The sequence below is a fragment of the Meles meles genome, chromosome 6, assembly GCF_922984935.1.
Source record: "Meles meles chromosome 6, mMelMel3.1 paternal haplotype, whole genome shotgun sequence".
Classification (NCBI taxonomy): Eukaryota; Metazoa; Chordata; class Mammalia; order Carnivora; family Mustelidae; genus Meles; species Meles meles.
In genome coordinates, this window is record NC_060071.1 from 41,156,753 (window position 1) to 41,175,559 (window position 18,807).

At 36.3% G+C, this 18,807-nt stretch overlaps 2 protein-coding genes across 3 annotated transcripts in view; one reads left to right on the plus strand and one right to left on the minus strand.

Moving 5' to 3' along the window:
- The window catches only part of TEX9 (testis expressed 9), a 67,389-nt gene extending 61,187 nt beyond the window's left edge, over positions 1 to 6,202 (plus strand). The window contains exons 11-12 of the mRNA XM_046007066.1: positions 4,935 to 5,069; positions 6,071 to 6,202. Of these exons, the coding sequence (XP_045863022.1) occupies positions 4,935 to 5,069; positions 6,071 to 6,148 (213 nt within the window). The 3' untranslated portion in view covers positions 6,149 to 6,202. The remainder of the gene's footprint in view (positions 1 to 4,934; positions 5,070 to 6,070) is intronic.
- The window catches only part of MNS1 (meiosis specific nuclear structural 1), a 47,941-nt gene continuing 34,015 nt past the window's right edge, over positions 4,882 to 18,807 (minus strand). The window contains exons 8-11 of one of the 2 annotated variants that reach the window (XM_046007064.1): positions 13,623 to 13,880; positions 8,266 to 8,391; positions 6,843 to 6,950; positions 4,882 to 4,991 (exon numbers count right to left, since the gene is read on the minus strand). In XM_046007064.1, coding sequence (XP_045863020.1) covers positions 6,858 to 6,950; positions 8,266 to 8,391; positions 13,623 to 13,880 — 477 coding nt within the window. In that variant the 3' untranslated portion in view covers positions 4,882 to 4,991; positions 6,843 to 6,857. Of the gene's footprint in view, positions 4,992 to 6,543; positions 6,621 to 6,842; positions 6,951 to 8,265; positions 8,392 to 13,622; positions 13,881 to 18,807 lie in introns of those variants that run through there. The other variant, XM_046007065.1, reaches the window with a different exon arrangement.

Genomic DNA, 18,807 nt, shown 5'->3' on the forward strand with positions numbered 1-18,807 from the left:
GTAGCCCTAGAATTAATCCCACTTTGTCGTGATGAATAATCCTTTGATTATATTTTTGGATCCTTTTGGTTAGTATTTTGGTAAGAGTTACTACATCCATGTTCATCAGGGACATTGGTCTGTAATTCTCCTTTCTGATGAGGTCTTTGTCTGGTTTGGGGATCAAGGTAATGCCTCATAGAAAGAGTTTGGAAGTTTCTCTTCCATTTATATTTTTGAACAGCTTCAGAAGAATAGGTGTTAATTCTTATTTAAATGTTTTGTGAAACTCCCCAGGGAAGCCATCTCGCCCTGGGCTCTTGTTTTTTTTGGGAGATTTTTGATTACTGCTTCAATTCCCTTACTAATTATGGGTCTGTTCATCTTTTCTATTTCTTCTTGGTTCAGTTTTGGTAGTTTATAAGTCTCTAGGAATGCATCCATTTCTTTCAGATTGTTTAATTTGCTGGCATATAGTTGCTCATAATGTGTTCTTGTAATTATTTATATTTCTTTGGTGTTAGTTTTGATCTCTCCTCTTTTATTCATGATTTTGTTTGGGTCCTTTCTCTTTTCGATAAGTCTGGCCAGGGCTTTATCAATCTTATTCTTTCAAAGAACCAGTTCTTAGTTTCATTTATCTGTTCTACTGTTCTTTTGGTTTCTGTTTCATTGATTTCTGCTCTGATCTTTATTATTTCTCCTCTCTTGTTGGGTTTAGGCTTTATTTGCTGTCCTATCTCAGTGTTTCTAGATATAAGTTTAGCTTGTGTATTTGAGACTTGGTTTCTTGAGAAAGGCTTGTAGTGCTATATACTTCCCTCTTAGGACTGCCTTTGCTGCATTCCAAAGGTTTTGAACAGTTGTGTTCTCATTTTCATTTGTTTCCATGATTTTTTAAATTCTTTAATTTCCTGATTGACCCATTGATTCTTTAGTGGGATGCTTTTTAGCCTCCATGTATTTGAGTTCTTTCCAACTTTCCTTTTGTCATTTAGTTCAGCTTTGGGGGACAAGAATGAAAATGGCGACCTCCCAATCTCTGGCCCCAGAGAAGCCGAGAACTTGGGATCCCATTCCTCAGTGAGCCCTCAGAGAAAAGCAGTCAGTCACTCCTGTCTCCCTGGTCTCTGGCTGCACTCTATGCTCTAACTCCTAAAAGTTCCGATTTTGTGCTCCACTGTTCTGTCACTTGCCAGTAGCCAGTTGATGGAGGCTCCCTCCCCGTTGTGGTGTGTCTTCCCATATATCACCTTGTACTCACTTCTCTGCACCTCCTACCTTCCAGAAAGTGGTCACTTTTCTGTTCATAGAATGGCTGCTATTCTTTTTTTTTGATCTCCAATTAAGTTTGCAGGTGTTCAGAATGATTTGATAGTTATCGAACTGAATTCCTGTGACCAGATGAAATTAAAGTCTCCTACTCCTCTGCTATCTTGGACTCTTCTTGGTGTTAATTTTTCTTTAAATATTTGGTATAATTCTCTAGTAAAGCCATCTGGCTCGAGGATTTCCTTGTTGAGAGATTTTTGAGTGCTCCTTCACTCTGCTAACTAGTTACATATTTGTATTGCCTGAACTAATTTCCTATTTCTTCATCATTCAGTTTTAGTAGTTTGGGAGTGTCTAGGAATTTACTTTGTCTAGGTTATCCGATTATTGGTGTACCATTGTTCAGAGTATTCTCTTACCCTCTTTATTTCTGTGGTTTCAGTTGTAATGTCTACTGTCCCATTTACAATTTTATTTCTGTAAAGTCAATTTTTTTTTTAAAGATTTTATTTATTTATTTGAGAGAGAGAGTGTGAGAGGGGAGAAAGTCGGAGAAGCAGACTCTCCAAGGAGCAGGGAGCCCGATGTGGGACTCGATCCCAGGACTCTGGGATCATGACCTGAGCTGAAGGCAGTCACTTAACCAACTGAGCCACCCAGACACCTCTCTGTAAAGTCAGTTTTAATATCCCCTTTCATTTCTGCTGTTATTTGAGTCTATTCTTTTTTTGTCTAGATAAAGTAAATTTTGTTGATCTTTTCAAAGAACCAACTCTTAGTTTCATTGATTTTTCTCTACTGTTATTTTATTCTCTATTTTATTTATCTCTGCTCTAATCTTTAGTATTTCCTACTTTCAGCTAGCTTTGGGTTTAGTTCTGTAGTTATGTTCAGTTCTTTGTTATGATTTGAGATCTTTATTATTTTTTAACGTAAACATTTGTAGCTATACATTTTCACCTTAGCATTGCTTTTGCTATATCCCATAAGTTTTGGTACATTGTTTTCATTGTCATTTATCTGAAGATAATTTCTAACTTCCCTTGTGATTTCTTCTTTGACCCATTCGTTAAGAGTATGTTGTTTAATCCCCATATATTTATAGATTTTCCAATTTTCCTTCTCCTGTTGATTTTGAGTTTCATTTTAGTGTGAACAGAAAGTTTGTATGGCTTCAGTCTTTTAGAATTTACTAAGACTTGTTTTGTGGCCCATGATCTGTTTTGGAGAACATTCCATGTACACTTAAGAAAAATGTGTATTTGGGGCCACTTAGGTGGTACAGTCAGTTGAGTGCTGACTCTTGGTTTCAGCTTCAGCTCAGGTTATAGTCTCAAGGTAGTGAGATTGAGCCCCGTGTCGGGCTCCACATTTAGCACAGTCTGCTTGGGTTTCTCTCTCCCTCTCTCTCTGCCCTTCACCCCTGCGCATGCTCACATTCTCTCTCTTTCTCTCTCAAATAAATAAATCTTTAGGGGTAAAACAAAGGAAAAATGTGTATTTTGCTTTTGTTGGGTGGAATATACTATATACATCTTTTGGGCCCAGTTGGTCTGTTGGGTTGTTCACATACTGTTCTTAATACCCTTCTTTCTGGTTGTTATATCCATAGGTGGCGTATTGAAGTCTACTATAATCACAGAGCTTTTCTTTTCTCCACCAGTTCTGTCAGTGTTTGCCTCATATATAGGAACTGATGTTTGGTGAATATACAATTGTTGTAATTCCTTGGTGAATGAAGCATTTTATTACATAATGGCCTTTTTGTCTCATAACTGTTTTGACTTATAGTCTATTTTGTCTGATACTATTATAGACCTGCTGTCCTCCTTTGGGTACCATTTGCATGCAGTATCTTTTTTCATCTTTTCAATGTATGTCCTTACATCTCTTATAGACGGTATACAGTTCGATCTTATTTTTTAAATACAATCTAGGGGAAGTTTAATTCATTCACATTTCCAGTTATTACTGATGGAGAAGAACTTCCCATTACCATTTTGATTTGTTTTCTGTACATCTTAAAGCTCTTTACTCTGTCATTTAAATGTTTAACTTCCTAGGAGTCTCAGCCCTGCTTCTTCTCTGGGCCTTCAATTTTATTCCTCAGCCTATAATCTCTTGTACCTAGACATTCATGGTTATGCAGACCCCCTGTAGGCCCTATGTGCAGCAGTTCCCACCACTGCTTCCAGCAGCCTCCAGCCTGATACATAAACTGTGTCACCATTCCATCAGTGCTCTGAATCAGGTGAGACAGTCCCTCAAGCAATCCCCAAACAAGTCAGACCATTACAGGCAAGTTCTACTCTTCTTTTCATGAATTGAAAGGCTTCCTTCCATTATGCCAGGAGGGTAAGGGGAAAAAGGGTGAGCATAAATGCCATGAAATTTCCTATCATTTTTGAATATGGCTTTTTAGGTGTTTGCTTGGCTGCTACTGTGTAGTTGGCTTCTATACTTTTTTTTTTTTTAAAGATTTTATTTATTTATTTGACAGAAAGAGAGAGAGAGATCACAAGTAGGCAGAGAGAGGTGGGGGTCGGGGAAGCAGGCTCCCTGCTGAGCCTGATGTGGGGCTCGATCCCAGGATCCTGAGATCATGACCTGAGCCGAAGACAGAGGCTTAACCCACTGAGCCACCCAGGTGCCCCGTTGGCTTCTGTACTTCTCACGACACTATACTGTGTCTTCAGTGTGTCCATGTGTGTTTGTTGGGGGACAAGGGCCCGGAACTTTGTAATCTGCCATCTTGGTAACATCACTATCAATTATCTTTTAAAGAGATTTACTTAAAAAAGAAGTCTACTAATATTTACCATGTTATTATTTCTGTTACTTTTTTATATGTGTATGTAGATTCAGATTTCCTTCTGGTATCATTACCATTTTGCATGAAAGGCTTCCTTTAACTTTTATTTAAGTATAAGATCTTCCTGTACTTAGTTAAATTCTACTGACCTGTCAAAGTTCATTGGTCCTTCTTCTCCATTGTCCAAACTGATGCAGAGCTCATTTGGATGATTTTTGCCAAGATCAAACTCTCTCTCCCTTGTCAGGCCTGTGGCTGAATTCTCTGCTCAGCTCTTTAGACCACAGCTGCAATTCATGTGTTCCTAGGGGTCTCACCCTGCCTGTGGGGTATTTGGGGTATTTAAATGTCTACCAAGGATCTGAGGGAATTTTGAGGGCTCCATTCTTTCTAGAATTTGTCAACTGGAAATTTCTGCCACCATGGCTACCCTGTTGTCTCACTTCTCAGACCAGTAAGACTGCTACTTTTTCCTTGAGGTCCATCTCCTGTGAACCCATGAAGTAGAAAGTGCTCTCAGAAGCCATCTGACTATGGACTTTAACCAGTATATTTCTCTTTTTTCAAGGAGCATATCACCTCCAATTTCTGCTTACTACTGTTTATTCATCTATGCCTTCAAATACGTTTTTGTTAACCCCAGAAGAGTTGGTCTACTACAAACTGGCATTACTGGAATTAGAACTGAATTATTTCTAAAATGTTTGAGAGATCATTAAAAGTTAACAATGTTATTCAGTAATGCAAAGAAGAAAATTTGCAAAAATTTTATATTTCAGTTAAAGATATTTATTACTAATGTGACAATATTTTTTATAATTTTTTCCAGTAAAGACTGAAAACTATATGGGAGTTTCTTCTCTTTTTGCAGGATATAGCCAATGAAGAACACAAAAAAATTGAAGCATTAAAATCAGAAAACAAGAAGCTAGAAAAACAAAAGGGAGAATTAATGATAGGGTTCAAGAAACAATTAAAATTAATTGATGTTTTAAAAAGGCAGAAGGTGAGTCTGTCCTTAAAAAACACAGTTAAATCATAGGTATTATTTGGGCCACTCTACTAAAATAGTTATTATTTCTACTTTAGATATGTTTTTTATTTTGACACACTTAGGCACAAAAATTTTTTTTTTTTTTTTTGACAGAGAGATCACAAGTAGGCAGGCAGAGAAAGAGGGAGCAGGCTCCCTGCTGAGCAGAGAGCCCGATGTGGGGCTCGATCCTAGGACCCCAGGATCATGACTTGAGCCACCCAGGCGCCCTTAGGCACAAAATTTTATCTATTCACATACAAAATACTATTTATATACAATGTGTCATCCAAGCAAATGGATATTTTCATGCAAGGATATTAGTAATGTGGAAAATGGGACTAGAAATACTGTATGGATATTCCTTAATTACAGAAAGTATGTACAAGAATAACTATTATCTTAGGGGATTAGTTTGCCTCTTGAAACACGGAAGACTGAAAATTGGATCCCAACCACTATTGCCTTCCGTCCATGAAGTTACCTGGTGGTGAAAAGATACGGAGTCATGGTTCTGCCACTTTCCCTTTTTGCCAAGGTTAGGAATTAAAATGTTGTTATTCTCTCGCGGCACCGGGTGGCTCAGTAGGTTAGACCTCTGCCTTCGGCTCGGGTCATAGTCTCAGGGTTCTGGGATCGAGCCCCATATCAGTCTCTCTGCTCGGCGGGGAGCCTGCTTCCCCCTCTCTCTGCCTACTTGTGATCTCTTCAAATAAATAGATAAAATCTTTAAAAAAAAAAAAAAGTTATTATTCTCTCAACATGTTGGTTCAGTAACCACCATAGACAAAATAAGTTTTTACAAGCTGACCACTGAATGTAATTTCAAATACCATGTTTATTAGAATTCGAGTACACATTCCACCAGACCTTATTAATTTGATAGCATATTTATGTACACACTTTTATCAATTTCCTGTTGTTCTGTGGTCTCCTCTTAATACTAAAACAATATTGATTTGTTACAAACACAGATGCATATTGAAGCTGCCAAGATGTTGTCTTTCACCGAAGAGGAATTTATGAAGGCACTTGAATGGGGAAATTCATAAATTATCTACTTTATAATTATATAAATTTTAATGCACTATTTTTACTCTAAGTAATGAAGACATTGGTAATGAAATCAAAGTAATTCAAGTGAATTCCTTGTTCAGATTTAGGGGATACAAAATTGATATATAAAATAATAGGAATTTAACTTTTGATTCTTTCTTGTGACCCACCTGCTGTCTAATGTAAAGTACTTTATGTCCTGGAGATTCAGCTCTAGTTCATAAATGATAAGTTTATGTTATAGAAATTCTGTTTTTAAGTTTTATTGACAATAAAGCACTTTGAAATTCCTCATTCTTAACTATTTTCTTTCCTTATAGTAGAAAGAAAAAGATACTTTGGCTGGCCAAATCCTGGAAGTAAAGTTCCTTAAACACAAATACCAGTGGAACTGTAGTCTGAATGGAGATGCAGAAAAAACTCTGAGCAGCAGGAGTAGTATGAAGAAGTTAGTCTCCTGGGTTTGGCCTGTAATGTATTTATATATACATGGACTGTTGTGATGTGGTACCCAACTCAGATCTTCAAATTATCAGTACAAGAACGAGTTTGACTAAGAGCGATTAATTTTGTAGCTAAAAAATATGAATTAGAGACACTTTAGAAAATCGAAGTAGATTACAGATTCAGTATTAACTGTAAAACAAAAGTTACAATGACATCTAGTGGTGAAAACAATCTAGTTTTTACCTAATCTTGATGGTGTCACTTCTCTTCACAAATTTCACTCCTTTTCTGATATACTTTCCTGAACTCTTCACCAAGCATATCGATATCATCCTCTTTTTTAAATACTCCCTACAAGAAAAATATTTTGTGGGTTACTTCAGATGCTAGAGTAGTTCACCAAATGCTAATACATAGACTACAAATTCATGAAGTTATATCTCTAAGATAATGTAATCTATTTAATAGGTTTATGAAAAAATCACTGTTCTCTAAAATTATGATTTGATATATATACTGAATACTCTTTGACTGATTTCCTGACATATCTATCGGCTCCAGTGTAGGAATTTGTAATAGGAATCTGGGCTCTTCTCCCTTACTACTGCAGGTCACGACTGCTAGGATTTGCTGAATGAGAAAGAATTTTATAAGGTCTGAGAGAGGTCAGGGTGAAGAGGCTGAGCTTTGCCAGGCTCATGGATGAGACTGGCTCTTGCCTCCGTCTGTGGCTGATCAGCAAACCTTCAGTCTTGCAGGAAAGATTCCAGGTTTGGAGTTAGGCCATTTAAGCAAGCACTTTGAAATTCTCCATGCTTTTATTTACTTTTATTTTCCCTTATACTATACAGTAAAAGCCTCTTAAGTATTTGCTTATATAATTTAAAGGACCTAAATAATAATTTAGGTCATTTGGGGATATATTAGGTTTGTTAGGCTCTCCCCATCTCCACATTTACTTTTAAAAATATCTAAATCCTAGACTCTCCAGAACTTACAAGGTGATATATTAATTAAGACTATATTAATAAATCCTATCAACCAATTATACTGAAACAACCTGTGGACAAGCAATAATTACTCATTTCCCTTTCTCCCTTAGTACTGCACTAAAAAATAAGCAGATTCTTCCAGATGAATAAATCAAATGACATTTCTAAATTTAAAAGATGGAAATTTTATTTACATGCATCCACATGTTTATATGGCTTATGAAACTCAGTTGTTACTTCATTTATAATCAGAATGTATCTCACTTATACATGAAAATCTGTTATCTTTTGGAAGTACTTTTAAAAACAGGTTACCTAGTACCTACTTAAAACTTCCCATTAGATAACAGATCTCGGACTTGGTTCAAGCGTGTGTCTGTTAGCAGTGTATGTCATCAGCTTTAGTGTACAAAGTATCACAACTGATTTCAGATAGTTTAGTTTTAGACTTCTAAAACTGAAATTCAGGAAATCTAGCTCCTGCTTCTAAGAATGTGCCAAGACCAACTCTCTCATTTTAGAGACAGATGTCAATGACTGCCTAAGAGTCCACTGCTGCTTTGTGAACAGCCAGAAGTAAGCAAAACCCAGACCCTCCAAAATCCTAGTTACCATGTAATTTTCCCCACTATTGGAGGTCAGGAGGATTATACCTTGAGTTAAATCTCACTTACTTTAGGGAGATAGCCTAGTAATTTTGTAGCATGTTCTTTGAGAAGTTTTAGTCTTTCTTCTTCTATAATTGCATTAATACATCCTTGTCTTCTTTGCTGCAACTGCCATTCTTCTAGTTCACGTTGCTGGAAATGTAAATAAAATTTTATTGTCACAGCATACATTAATCTTTTAAGAAGTCATTAAATAAAAACCTATTCTCATAGTGAATTAGACAAAACTGATGAACTATTTTTGATGCTAACTTCAGAATATACTGTATAGTATATATATCTTTTATATTATATATACAACATATCTTTATCTTTTAAAGTTACAAAAACAGTAGTCATGACTGGGATTTTAGGGAGGCCAGTATGTATTTCTAGGACAATATATCTTCATTACCAAGGAAAAAATTTTCAAAGAAGGGATTTCCTAATTTGTTCAGATATTTTTATAATGTTAACCATATGCCAAGTGCTGAAGGCAGTTTACAGTATAAAACAAAATAGGGGGACACCTGGTTGGCTCAGTAGGTTAAACCTCTGCCTTCAGCTCAGGTCATGATCTTAGGGTCCTGGGATCAAGTCCCGCATCGGGCTCTCTGCTCAGCAGGGAGCCTGCTTCCTCCTCTCTCTCTGCCTGCCTCTCTGCCTACTTGTGATCTCTGTCAAATAAATAAAGTAAATCTTTAAAAAAACAGGGATATCTAAAAGGTAAATATTTCCATATATGTTAAGATTTTTAAGAGCCTCTAGGAAGCACAAGAATAACAGCAATAGTTCCAACAGAAGAACCGGTGTTTCGGGGCACCTGGGTGGCTCAGTGGGTTAAGCCTCTGCCTTCAGCTCAGGTCATGGTCCTGGGGTTGAGCCCCAAATCAGGCTCTCTGCTCAGGGGGGAGCCTGCTTCCCTCTCTCTCAGCCTGCCTCTCTGCCTACTTGTGATCTCTGTCAAATGAATAAATTGAATTTTTTTTTTTTTAAGATTCTATCTTGGGACTTGCTGAGCTTTAAAAAAAAAAAAGAATTGATGTTTCTCAGGAGAGAGTTCTGAATGCTCTTATATAACCACACCAAACTTCTGTACCATATACTATGGAAGAGAGGACCAGCTTGAAAAGTTTTAGGGCTTAAAAGAACTCTTATGGAGCCATACCCAAATAATCCTGTTGGAAAGGGAAGGGTGCTAAAGGCAGACCACTGAAGCGGTGAATTCCCACCTAGAATTAAAGTAGTATTAATGTTAAGCGTGTCTTTGTAATAACTATAGTTTCCTAGGCTCATTATTTTTTCGGACCAGTCCATGTCAAAGTCATGTAAACTAGAAAAGAGTATGTCTGTTTTCCTACAATGTAGAGACCAGCTTCTACATAACCTAATAACTCTTCATAGTTAGCAATGAAGAAAAAGGGGGATGCTAGGACAGCCATTTCCAGTGCCACCTACACCTATAATTGCTCCTCATGATAGTATTTCGTCTACTATAATACTATCTGCATTACAGAATCAGACAGAGCATTGATACAGCTAATTGAGAAAAGACATTCTCATCCATCTTGTTCCTGAATCAGAGGTTGGCCCTTATTTATGTTACCTCTAAGATCAAATAGGGTAACAGAATCTGCCATGGAATTGTTACACCTGAATTTTTTTTTTTTTTTTTTTTTTTTTGAAGACTACATTTCTAAGGTTCCCTTATAGTCAGGTGTGGTCAAAATAGGACTTGGTTTCTGCCAATGGAATATAAGCAGATGTGTCATACAGACTTTTATGAGGAAGAATAAACTATCCACTAAGACACCATTAATTTGGTTTCTGTACCTGTAGCCAAACCTAATCCTAACTGATGTGTTCCTTATAAAAAGGAGATACAAGAAAGTTCTGTAATGTTGTGAGGAAAACTCACTTGTTAAATTTTTGTCCAATGACGTATAGTCTCTAATTTGGGTAGAATACAAGATTTCTCTTCTTAAGATGTGGCAAACACATTAAATATCCTAATAAACATTTTTATAGTAAATTAGGATAAAGAGTTTAGAAAACTCTGAAACCAAGTTGTCCATTTAGGACAAATTCTGAATAGCTGGTAGTAGGAAACTACTTCCTAGGGAGTTTCAGATTTTTGTCTGCCTAACCATATGATTTCTTAAAAAGCTAAACCGAATTGTAGATACCTATTTAGGAATATCTTCAAAATCTAGAAAACAGAGTTAGAGCCTCATAGGATTATAATGGAAAGGATTAACATATTCCATGATAATGAAAATCCACCCTTGCCCTTGGGATGTGGCCCAATCTCAGACACTTGAAGCACACAGCTTCATACTACGAATATTTACATTAGAGAAAATTAAGACAAACTGTTTCCAACTTTGTCATTTAGACATCTGGAAATATGGCAACAGAACTATGGTGTGACATAAGTAAGAAGAGAGGAGAGCCAAAGTATCTTGACACTTCATGGAGCAGGCAAAAGACAGAGCTGATCTCTCTTGGTTTTCTGTGATACACCATGGATGGTTCCAGATTCTCTTGCCTTTCTAACCACCTCTTGGTCATGTCATTGTTTTTTTTTTTTTTTTTAAGATTTTATTTATTTATTTGACAGAGAGAGAGATCACAAGTAGGCAGAGAGAGAGGAGGAAGCAGGCTCCCTGCAGAGCAGAGAGCCCGATGCGGGGCTCGATCCCAGAACCCTGAGATTATGACCTGAGCCGAAGGCAGCAGCTTAATCCACTGAGCCACCCAGGCGCCCCTGTCATTGTTTTCTTCCTCCTCCTCCTCCCATCAAATAAGAATGTTCACCAAGACTTGATTGGCCCTCTTACTGTTTCTCATCATGATAATTCTTTGGAGGAATCATCTTAGCTTGAACCTCTCTCTGCTGCTGCTTAATGCGAGATATGTATTTCTAGGAAAATTTGACTAAGCTTTGCTCTCTGGGTCAACTGCCTTAAGAATATTTTCAATTTGCATTTCTGTTTCAAACACACCATGATTAAAGCTGAAGTATTATTATATCTTTTTTGTTCTACCTCATAACATAACAGCATTTGGTAGTCTTTGAGTTTCTCACATTTAAAACCTTGGGAGTTATTTTGACTCCTTCCTCCACTCTACACTTCATGGTCCAAAAAAGCTATACCAGTCTCATCTTTAAAAATTTTAAACTCTTCCCCTTCTTGCTTCTAAACATAAAAATGTTTATTAGGATATTTAATGTGTTTGCCACATCCTAAGAAGAGAAATCTTGTATTCTCCCCAATAGGTTTGTGAACCTATTCCAGGTCCTCATCACCTCTTTCTTGAATTACTACCTTCTCCTCTTGCTAAAGACCATGTTATGGTCATCAGTTTCCTATTGTATCCTATCTAGACTCCTCTGCCTATCATTCAAGTTTCTCGTTGTGGTATTTCCATATGCTGCCAACTTAGAATAGCCTTCTGCTTTTATTCATCTTTTATGTATTTCCAGGTAAACCCACATAGTTCTGCCAGAAATGTCCAGTTGACCCATGAATAACACAGGTTTGAACTGCACAGGTAATTTTTTTTTCAATAAATACAATATAGTACTGTGAATATACTTTCTCTTATTATTTTCTTGATAACATTTTCTTTTCTTTTCTCTGGCTTACTTTGAGAATGTAGGATGTAACACATATATAAAATATATGCTAATTGAATCTTTATGTTATCAGTAAGGCTTCTGGTCCTCAGTAGGCTATTAAGTTTTGGGGGAGTCAGAAGTTAATTGTGGATATTTGACTGGGTAAGGGGGAGGGTTCAGCACCCCTCACCCCTGTGTTGTTCATGGGTCATCCGTATTGCACAATTAGTAAATTACAACTACCAAATTCTATAAATGTTTACATTGTACATTTAGGAAATGTACTCTTAGTATAATTTTATATATAATCAAGTCTTTTACAAATCTGTACCCTATTTTTTGCACTACCCTAGAAGCTACCAGAATTAATTTTGATTTATTTTGGTTCCTTCACCAACACTCAGCAGAATGCCTAACAGGTCAGTATCTGTTGATTACAAGAATATCTCAAGATTTCTTCCTGTCCACCCATATAGGAAAAGATCATTATTACCATAAGTAACTTTATTAATCCCTGCTCTGCCACTTACTTGCTGTGAAACTTTGAGCAATATATATGTCATCTCTCTATGCCTTAGTTTCCACACCTTTACAGTGGGGGTAGAATAATACCTAACTCACAGGGTTGAAAATTTAAAGTTATCACTTTGCTTGTAATGAGCTTAGAATAGTGAATGACGCATGTAAATGCTCAATAAATTTTCACTGTTACTGCTACCACTTCCATTAATCATAAATATTTACCATATGCCTAATCTGTATTCTTCATATTTAGAGCTGTTTGTACTTACAGAGTACTTACATATTATCTTATTTGGTTCTTAAAGCTCAACAATCTAGTGAGGCAGATTATTTAAGTATTATTTCAGGTTTATGAATGAAACATAAGAAACTGATGTGTCCAAAGGCACAAATCTAGTTCCCTCTTCAACTCTGAAGTCTACATTGCCAGCTAAGAAATCTCCCCCTGGAACCCAAGAATTAATGCAGACAAAATGGAATTATATACCCCCTTGAAATCCATTTTTCTTTGTTCTCTTTAGGACCTCACCCATTCACTGAAGATGGAAGCAATAGTATTATTTAGTAGTAGTAGCAGCAGCCGTAATCCTGCTCTTACCTCTCCAGACCTAACTGGTCACCAAGCCCCATCGAGGTATCTCCCTCACATTTCCCCCCTTCTCCATTTGCATGGGTTTTCCCCACCTCTCACCAACTTACCATAGTAATGTCCTAACTGGTCTCCCTATCTCCAGTCTTACTCCCCGCACTCTACCCCCAATATCCCTACTCAAGTCATCTTTCCAAGTGCAGAACTTAACCATGTAGCCTACTTAATTCTTCAGTGGGTACGCCTGGATAAAGATCACTTTCCTTAAAATAGCATCCAGGGCATTCGTGATCTGTGTCCCCTCTACCATACCAAGATGCCCATACCTGTATAATTATTATCACATATACTTGGCCTGTCTTTATAATGATTGCTTTTATACATTTTTATACAAGACCATAAACTCATAGAAATCATGGACTTAGTTGTATTTATGTTCTCAACACCAGCCAACCAGTGTCTAGCACAATGGAAAGCATCAATAAATATATTCTAGATGCATTAAGGAATGATTGGTCAGAAAACGTCTACACCATATGTTAGTAAACAGATAACCTAACAGCAAGGGTCTCAGTTAAATGTTTAGTGGAGGAAAAGATGAGCTGATTGTTGGTTCAGTGATAATAAAAAAAACAGAACACTTTTTCTTACTTTGTCTGCAAGGAACTGGTTGCGACGCTCTTCGATGAGTTTTTCCACAGCCCTCCTATGTTCTAGTTGCTTCATTCTTTGTTTCTGAGCATTCCTCAGTTCTATCCGATCATCCTCAGCAAGCTTAGCTAGCATAGCCTTTCTGAAGGTCTCCTCTTCCTCTTTTGCAGCCTGGAGTACTAATTCCTTCAGGGCCATTTGTTCTACAAAATCTTGCTTCAACTCCCTTTGCTTTCTCAATTTCTCTTCTGCTTCCTCCTAAACAACAATCCATATAAACATTAATTCAGTAACTGTTTCTTTACAGCAGATTTACAAAGAAAGGGTGGATAGAGTTTGGTTGAGTGCAGTGTTAAAATAAGAAATAAGGGGCGCCTGGGTGGCTCAGTGGGTTAAGCCGCTGCCTTCGGCTCAGGTCATGATCTCGGGGTCCTGGGATCGGGTCCCACGTCGGGCTCTCTGCTCAGCAGGGAGCCTGCTTCCCTCTCTTTCTCTCTCTGCCTGCCTCTCTATCTACTTGTGATCTCTCTCTGTCAAATAAATAAAAAAGAAAATCTTTAAAAAAAAAGAAAAAAAAAATAAAACTGAAAAACTAACTTTTTCAAGATAACACTTTTTCCTATCCTTTTAAGACTCACTGGATAAAGGACCTGTTACCTATGGATTGCCTTCTTTTATTTTTAAATTTTAATTTATATATATTTTGGAAGGAACTGATATAAAAACTTTTTTACACACCTGAGGTTATTAATCTGTGAAATCTGTACCCACTATGAATCACTCTAGAATCTTGCCTGAAACTGTGGTTCAAATCACTGGTAAATATTTTTCAGAATAATAATCTAGAAATGACAATCACAAGTTTTTTGGGAAAATTCAAAATTACTTCGCAAAGTTAAATTATTTTCCTACAAGCTTTAATTTTCCTAACATTTTATTAATAAAAAATTTTAAACATAATTGAAAAATGTTTACAGTGACCACCCATCTAACACCTAGATTCTATTTTTGCTTTATTGTTATCCAATTAGGACTGACAAAAATTTTAATTCCTTCTCAACTCTAACCAGCCTTGCCTAATTCTAACACAATTTCCAGGAGGTAAGCCGTATCCTCAAGGCATTCAAAATATTGCCTTAACAACAGCTGTATGAGCAGGGTTTTACATGTAACACAAACTATAAGGGATTTACTACAGGCCAGCAAGTGGCATAGAGGGCCAGGGAACCAACCGCCACCTTGGTTACCATCTATTTTTTGTAGAGTTAACCATCATGGTTCAAATTCCATGATGGTAACTACCAAAACTATTTCCAATGATATTGGCTAGTCATATATTTGTTTAATGAAATGTTTGTTCAGATTTCTTGTTCATTAAAAAACACTGGGAGGGCCGCTGGGTGGCTCAGTGGGTTAAGCCGCTGCCTTCGGCTCAGGTCATGATCTCAGGGTCCTGGGATGGAGTCCCACATTGGGCTCTCTGCTTAGCCTACCTCTCTGCCTACTTGTGATCTCTGTCAAATAAATAAATAAATAAATAACACTGGGTTCTTTGTATTCTATTATTGAGTTATAAACATTCTATGTTCGGAATAAAAGGTTTTGTAAGATACATGTAGGGAATATTGTTTCCCTGACTGTGGCTTACATTTACATTTTCCTAAGTGTTAGGAAGTTACTAGTTTTGATGAAACCCAATTTTTAAGTTTTTCCTTTATGGATCTTGCCTTTTTAAACTACTAAAATATCTTCACCCTTCTAAAGGTTATAAAGTCTTTCTGCAGTGTTTTCTTCTAGAAATTTTGTAGTTTCAGGGTTTTTTTTGTCTCAAATTAATTTTTGTATATAAGACAGAAAATAATAAGCTGGAGGGCAGGGAAAATAGGCAGAGGTTGGTAAAAGGTTAGAGTTCAGCTATAAGATGGATAAGGTCTGAGGATCTAATGTAAAACATAGTGACTATAGTTAATACCAGTGTATTGTATAACCAAAATTTGCCAAGAGTAGAATTTAAATGCTCTCATCAAAAAGATAAACATGTGAGGTGACAGATGTTAATTAAGTAGATGGAGAGAATCATTTCCCAACATAAACATTTATCAAATCACCATATATGTATATTTTAAATATCTTACAAGTGTATATGTTATACTTCATGAAAGCTGATATTAAAAGTCAGTAAACTTGAAAAACCAAAAGCAAGAGTGACCAAAAATAGAAACACATTACCAATATCAGAAATGAAACATGGGATACCACTAGAGACCCTGCAGACATCCAAAGGATAACAAGGGAATTGTATGAACAATTTTACACACACAAGTTTGACAACTTAGATAAAATGGATAACTTCCTTAAACACAAGTCATTAATACTAAGCAAATATGAAATAAGATCATTTGAATTGCCCTATAACTATTAAGGACATTGAATAATTTAAAACAAACAAACAAAAAAAACAAAAACCTCCGGGGCCAGATGGTTTCATTGGAAAAGTCTACCAAATGTTTAATGAAGAATTAAAACCAATTTTATACAATCTTCCAGAAGATAGGAGAGGAGGGAAAACTTCGCTATTTATTTTATGAATATCGTATTATCCTGACACCAGTATAAAAACAGAAAACTAAAAACCAATATTCCTCATAAATATGGATGAAAAAATCCTTAGCATAATATCAGAAAATAGAATCCAGCCATACATTAAAAGATTTATATGAAACAAGATGGGATTGGGAGGGAGACAAACCATAAATGACTCTTAATCTCACAAAACAAACTGGGGGTTGCTGGGGGGAGGTGGGATTGGGAGAGGGGGAGCGGGCTATGGACATTGGGGAGGGGAGGCGAACCATAAGAGACTATGGACTCTGAAAAACAACCTGAGGGTTTTGAAGGGTCAGGGGTGGGAGGTTGGGGGAACAGGTGGTGGGTAATGGGGAGGGCACGTTTTGCATGGAGCACTGGGTGTTGTTCAAAAAGAATGAATACTGTTACGCTGAAAAAATAAATAAAATGGAAATTAAAAAAAAAACATAAAAAAAAAAAAAAAGATTTATACACCAGTGGGATTTATTCCAGTGAATGAAGACTGTTTCAGTATTCAAAAAAAAAATCAATGTAATCCACCAGGAGAAAGAAGAAAAAGCACATGATCTTATCTATAAATGTAGAAAAAGCATTTGACAAAACCTTCATGATAAAAACCTTCAGAAAAATAGGGAAAGAAGAGAACTTTCCCAAGTTAATAAAGAACACCTATCTACAAAACAAAGTACAGTTAACAGCATCCTTTCCCCTTAAATAGGCAACAAAGAGAGTTGATGTCTATCTCATCAGTCTTATTCAACATAGTAGTAGACAATGCTAGAAGTTTCAGTTAGTACAATAAAGCAAGAAAAGGTAAAGATAAAGATAAGAAAAAAAGAAGACTGTCCTTGCGGAAAACATGACTGGTTATGTAGGGAAAAAAAACCAACAACTCCTACAAGTTACTAAGTGAATACGGGAAGGTTATGAGATACAAGATAAATATAAAGTTAATTCACTAATAATGAGTCCATGGATACTGGAATTAAAACTAAAATTCCATTCATAATTGCTCAAAAAAATGAAATATTTAAATATAAATCTATAAAGCACATACAGGATTTATATACTGAAAACTATAAAACACTGAGGAAACAATTCAAAGATGATATAAATAAGTAGGAATCATACTATGTTCATAGTGAACATGTCAATTCTCCCCAAATTGATATTCAGATTTAATGCAATTCCTATCAAAATCCCAGAAGGCTGTTTTTGTAGATAGAGATAAGATTACTCTAAAATGTATATGGAAAGGCTAAAGTAAATTTGAAGACTATAGCTACAGTAATCAGTTCTGTGCGGTATTGGTGGAGGGATGGATACATAGATCAATAGAGCAAAACAGAGATCCCAGGAACAGACCCATACAAATATACTTAACTGTTTCAATGAAGTTCCAAAAGCAATTTGATGTAGGATAGAAAATCTTTTCAACAATTGGGAGGGGCAATGGAGCATCGAAAAGCAAAAACCTTGACCTAAGTTTCATACCCTATAAGAAATACTAACTGAAAGCAGATCGCAGATACAAATGTAAGAGTAAAAAGTTTTAGAAAAAAAAATTCGTCAGGATTTAGGCAAAAACTCCCTAGAATTGATGTCAAATTATGATCTATAAAAATTGAAATTGGTGAACTGGACCTCGTAGAAACTGAAAACATTTGCTTGGAGAAAGACCCTGTTAAGAAGATGAAAAGACGAGCTACAGATTAAGAGAAAATCTGTAAACCTACAAACCTGACAAAGGACTAGTATCTAGAATAACATAAAGAACTCTAAAAACTACAATAAACTAACAAACAACCCAATTAGAAAATTGGCACGTCATCCTGACTTGAGGTCAGGATAAGACATTATTCAACACTGTTTCCTGTGGTTTTCTGACTATTCTATATACTAATGAGAAGGAATATTGAAATCTTCAACTATAATTATAGATTTGTCTCTTTCTCCTTTCAGTTTTATTTCATCCATTTTGAAGCTTTATTTAGGCTCATCCACCTTTAGGGCTGTTACAACCTCTAGATGAATTTATCCTATTGGCATCATGATTTCCACCCTAACTTGCTTTTGATTAGTGTTTAGTATATCTCTCCCCATCCTTCTGTTTTTAAACTATATGTCTTCATATTTAAATTGTGTTTCTTACAGAGGAGACAGTTGAATCACACCTTTTACGCTGTTAACTGCTGCCTAGGGCTAGCTTTTTTATCCAGCCTGAAAATTCTTCTCCTAATTTTAGTGATGCTTTGTTTGTTTTAAAAGCTTCTATTTACTTATCTCACAGAAGGAGAAGGAGACAGGGAAAGAGAGAGAGCATAAGCAGGGGAAGGAACAGAGGGAGAGGGGGAAGCAGGGAGCAGAGAGCCTGATACAGAGCTCAATCCCAGGGCTGAATCCCATGACCTCCGCTGAAGGCAGAGGCTTAACCAACTAAGCCACCCAGGTGCCCCTAATTTTAGTGTTTATACTATTTACACATTATTACTATACTATTTACACATAATATAATTACCAATACAGTTGGGTTTAGATCTACCATTTTTCTACTGCTTCATCTCAAAGTGATATGCTTGTATATGTTACTCATTCT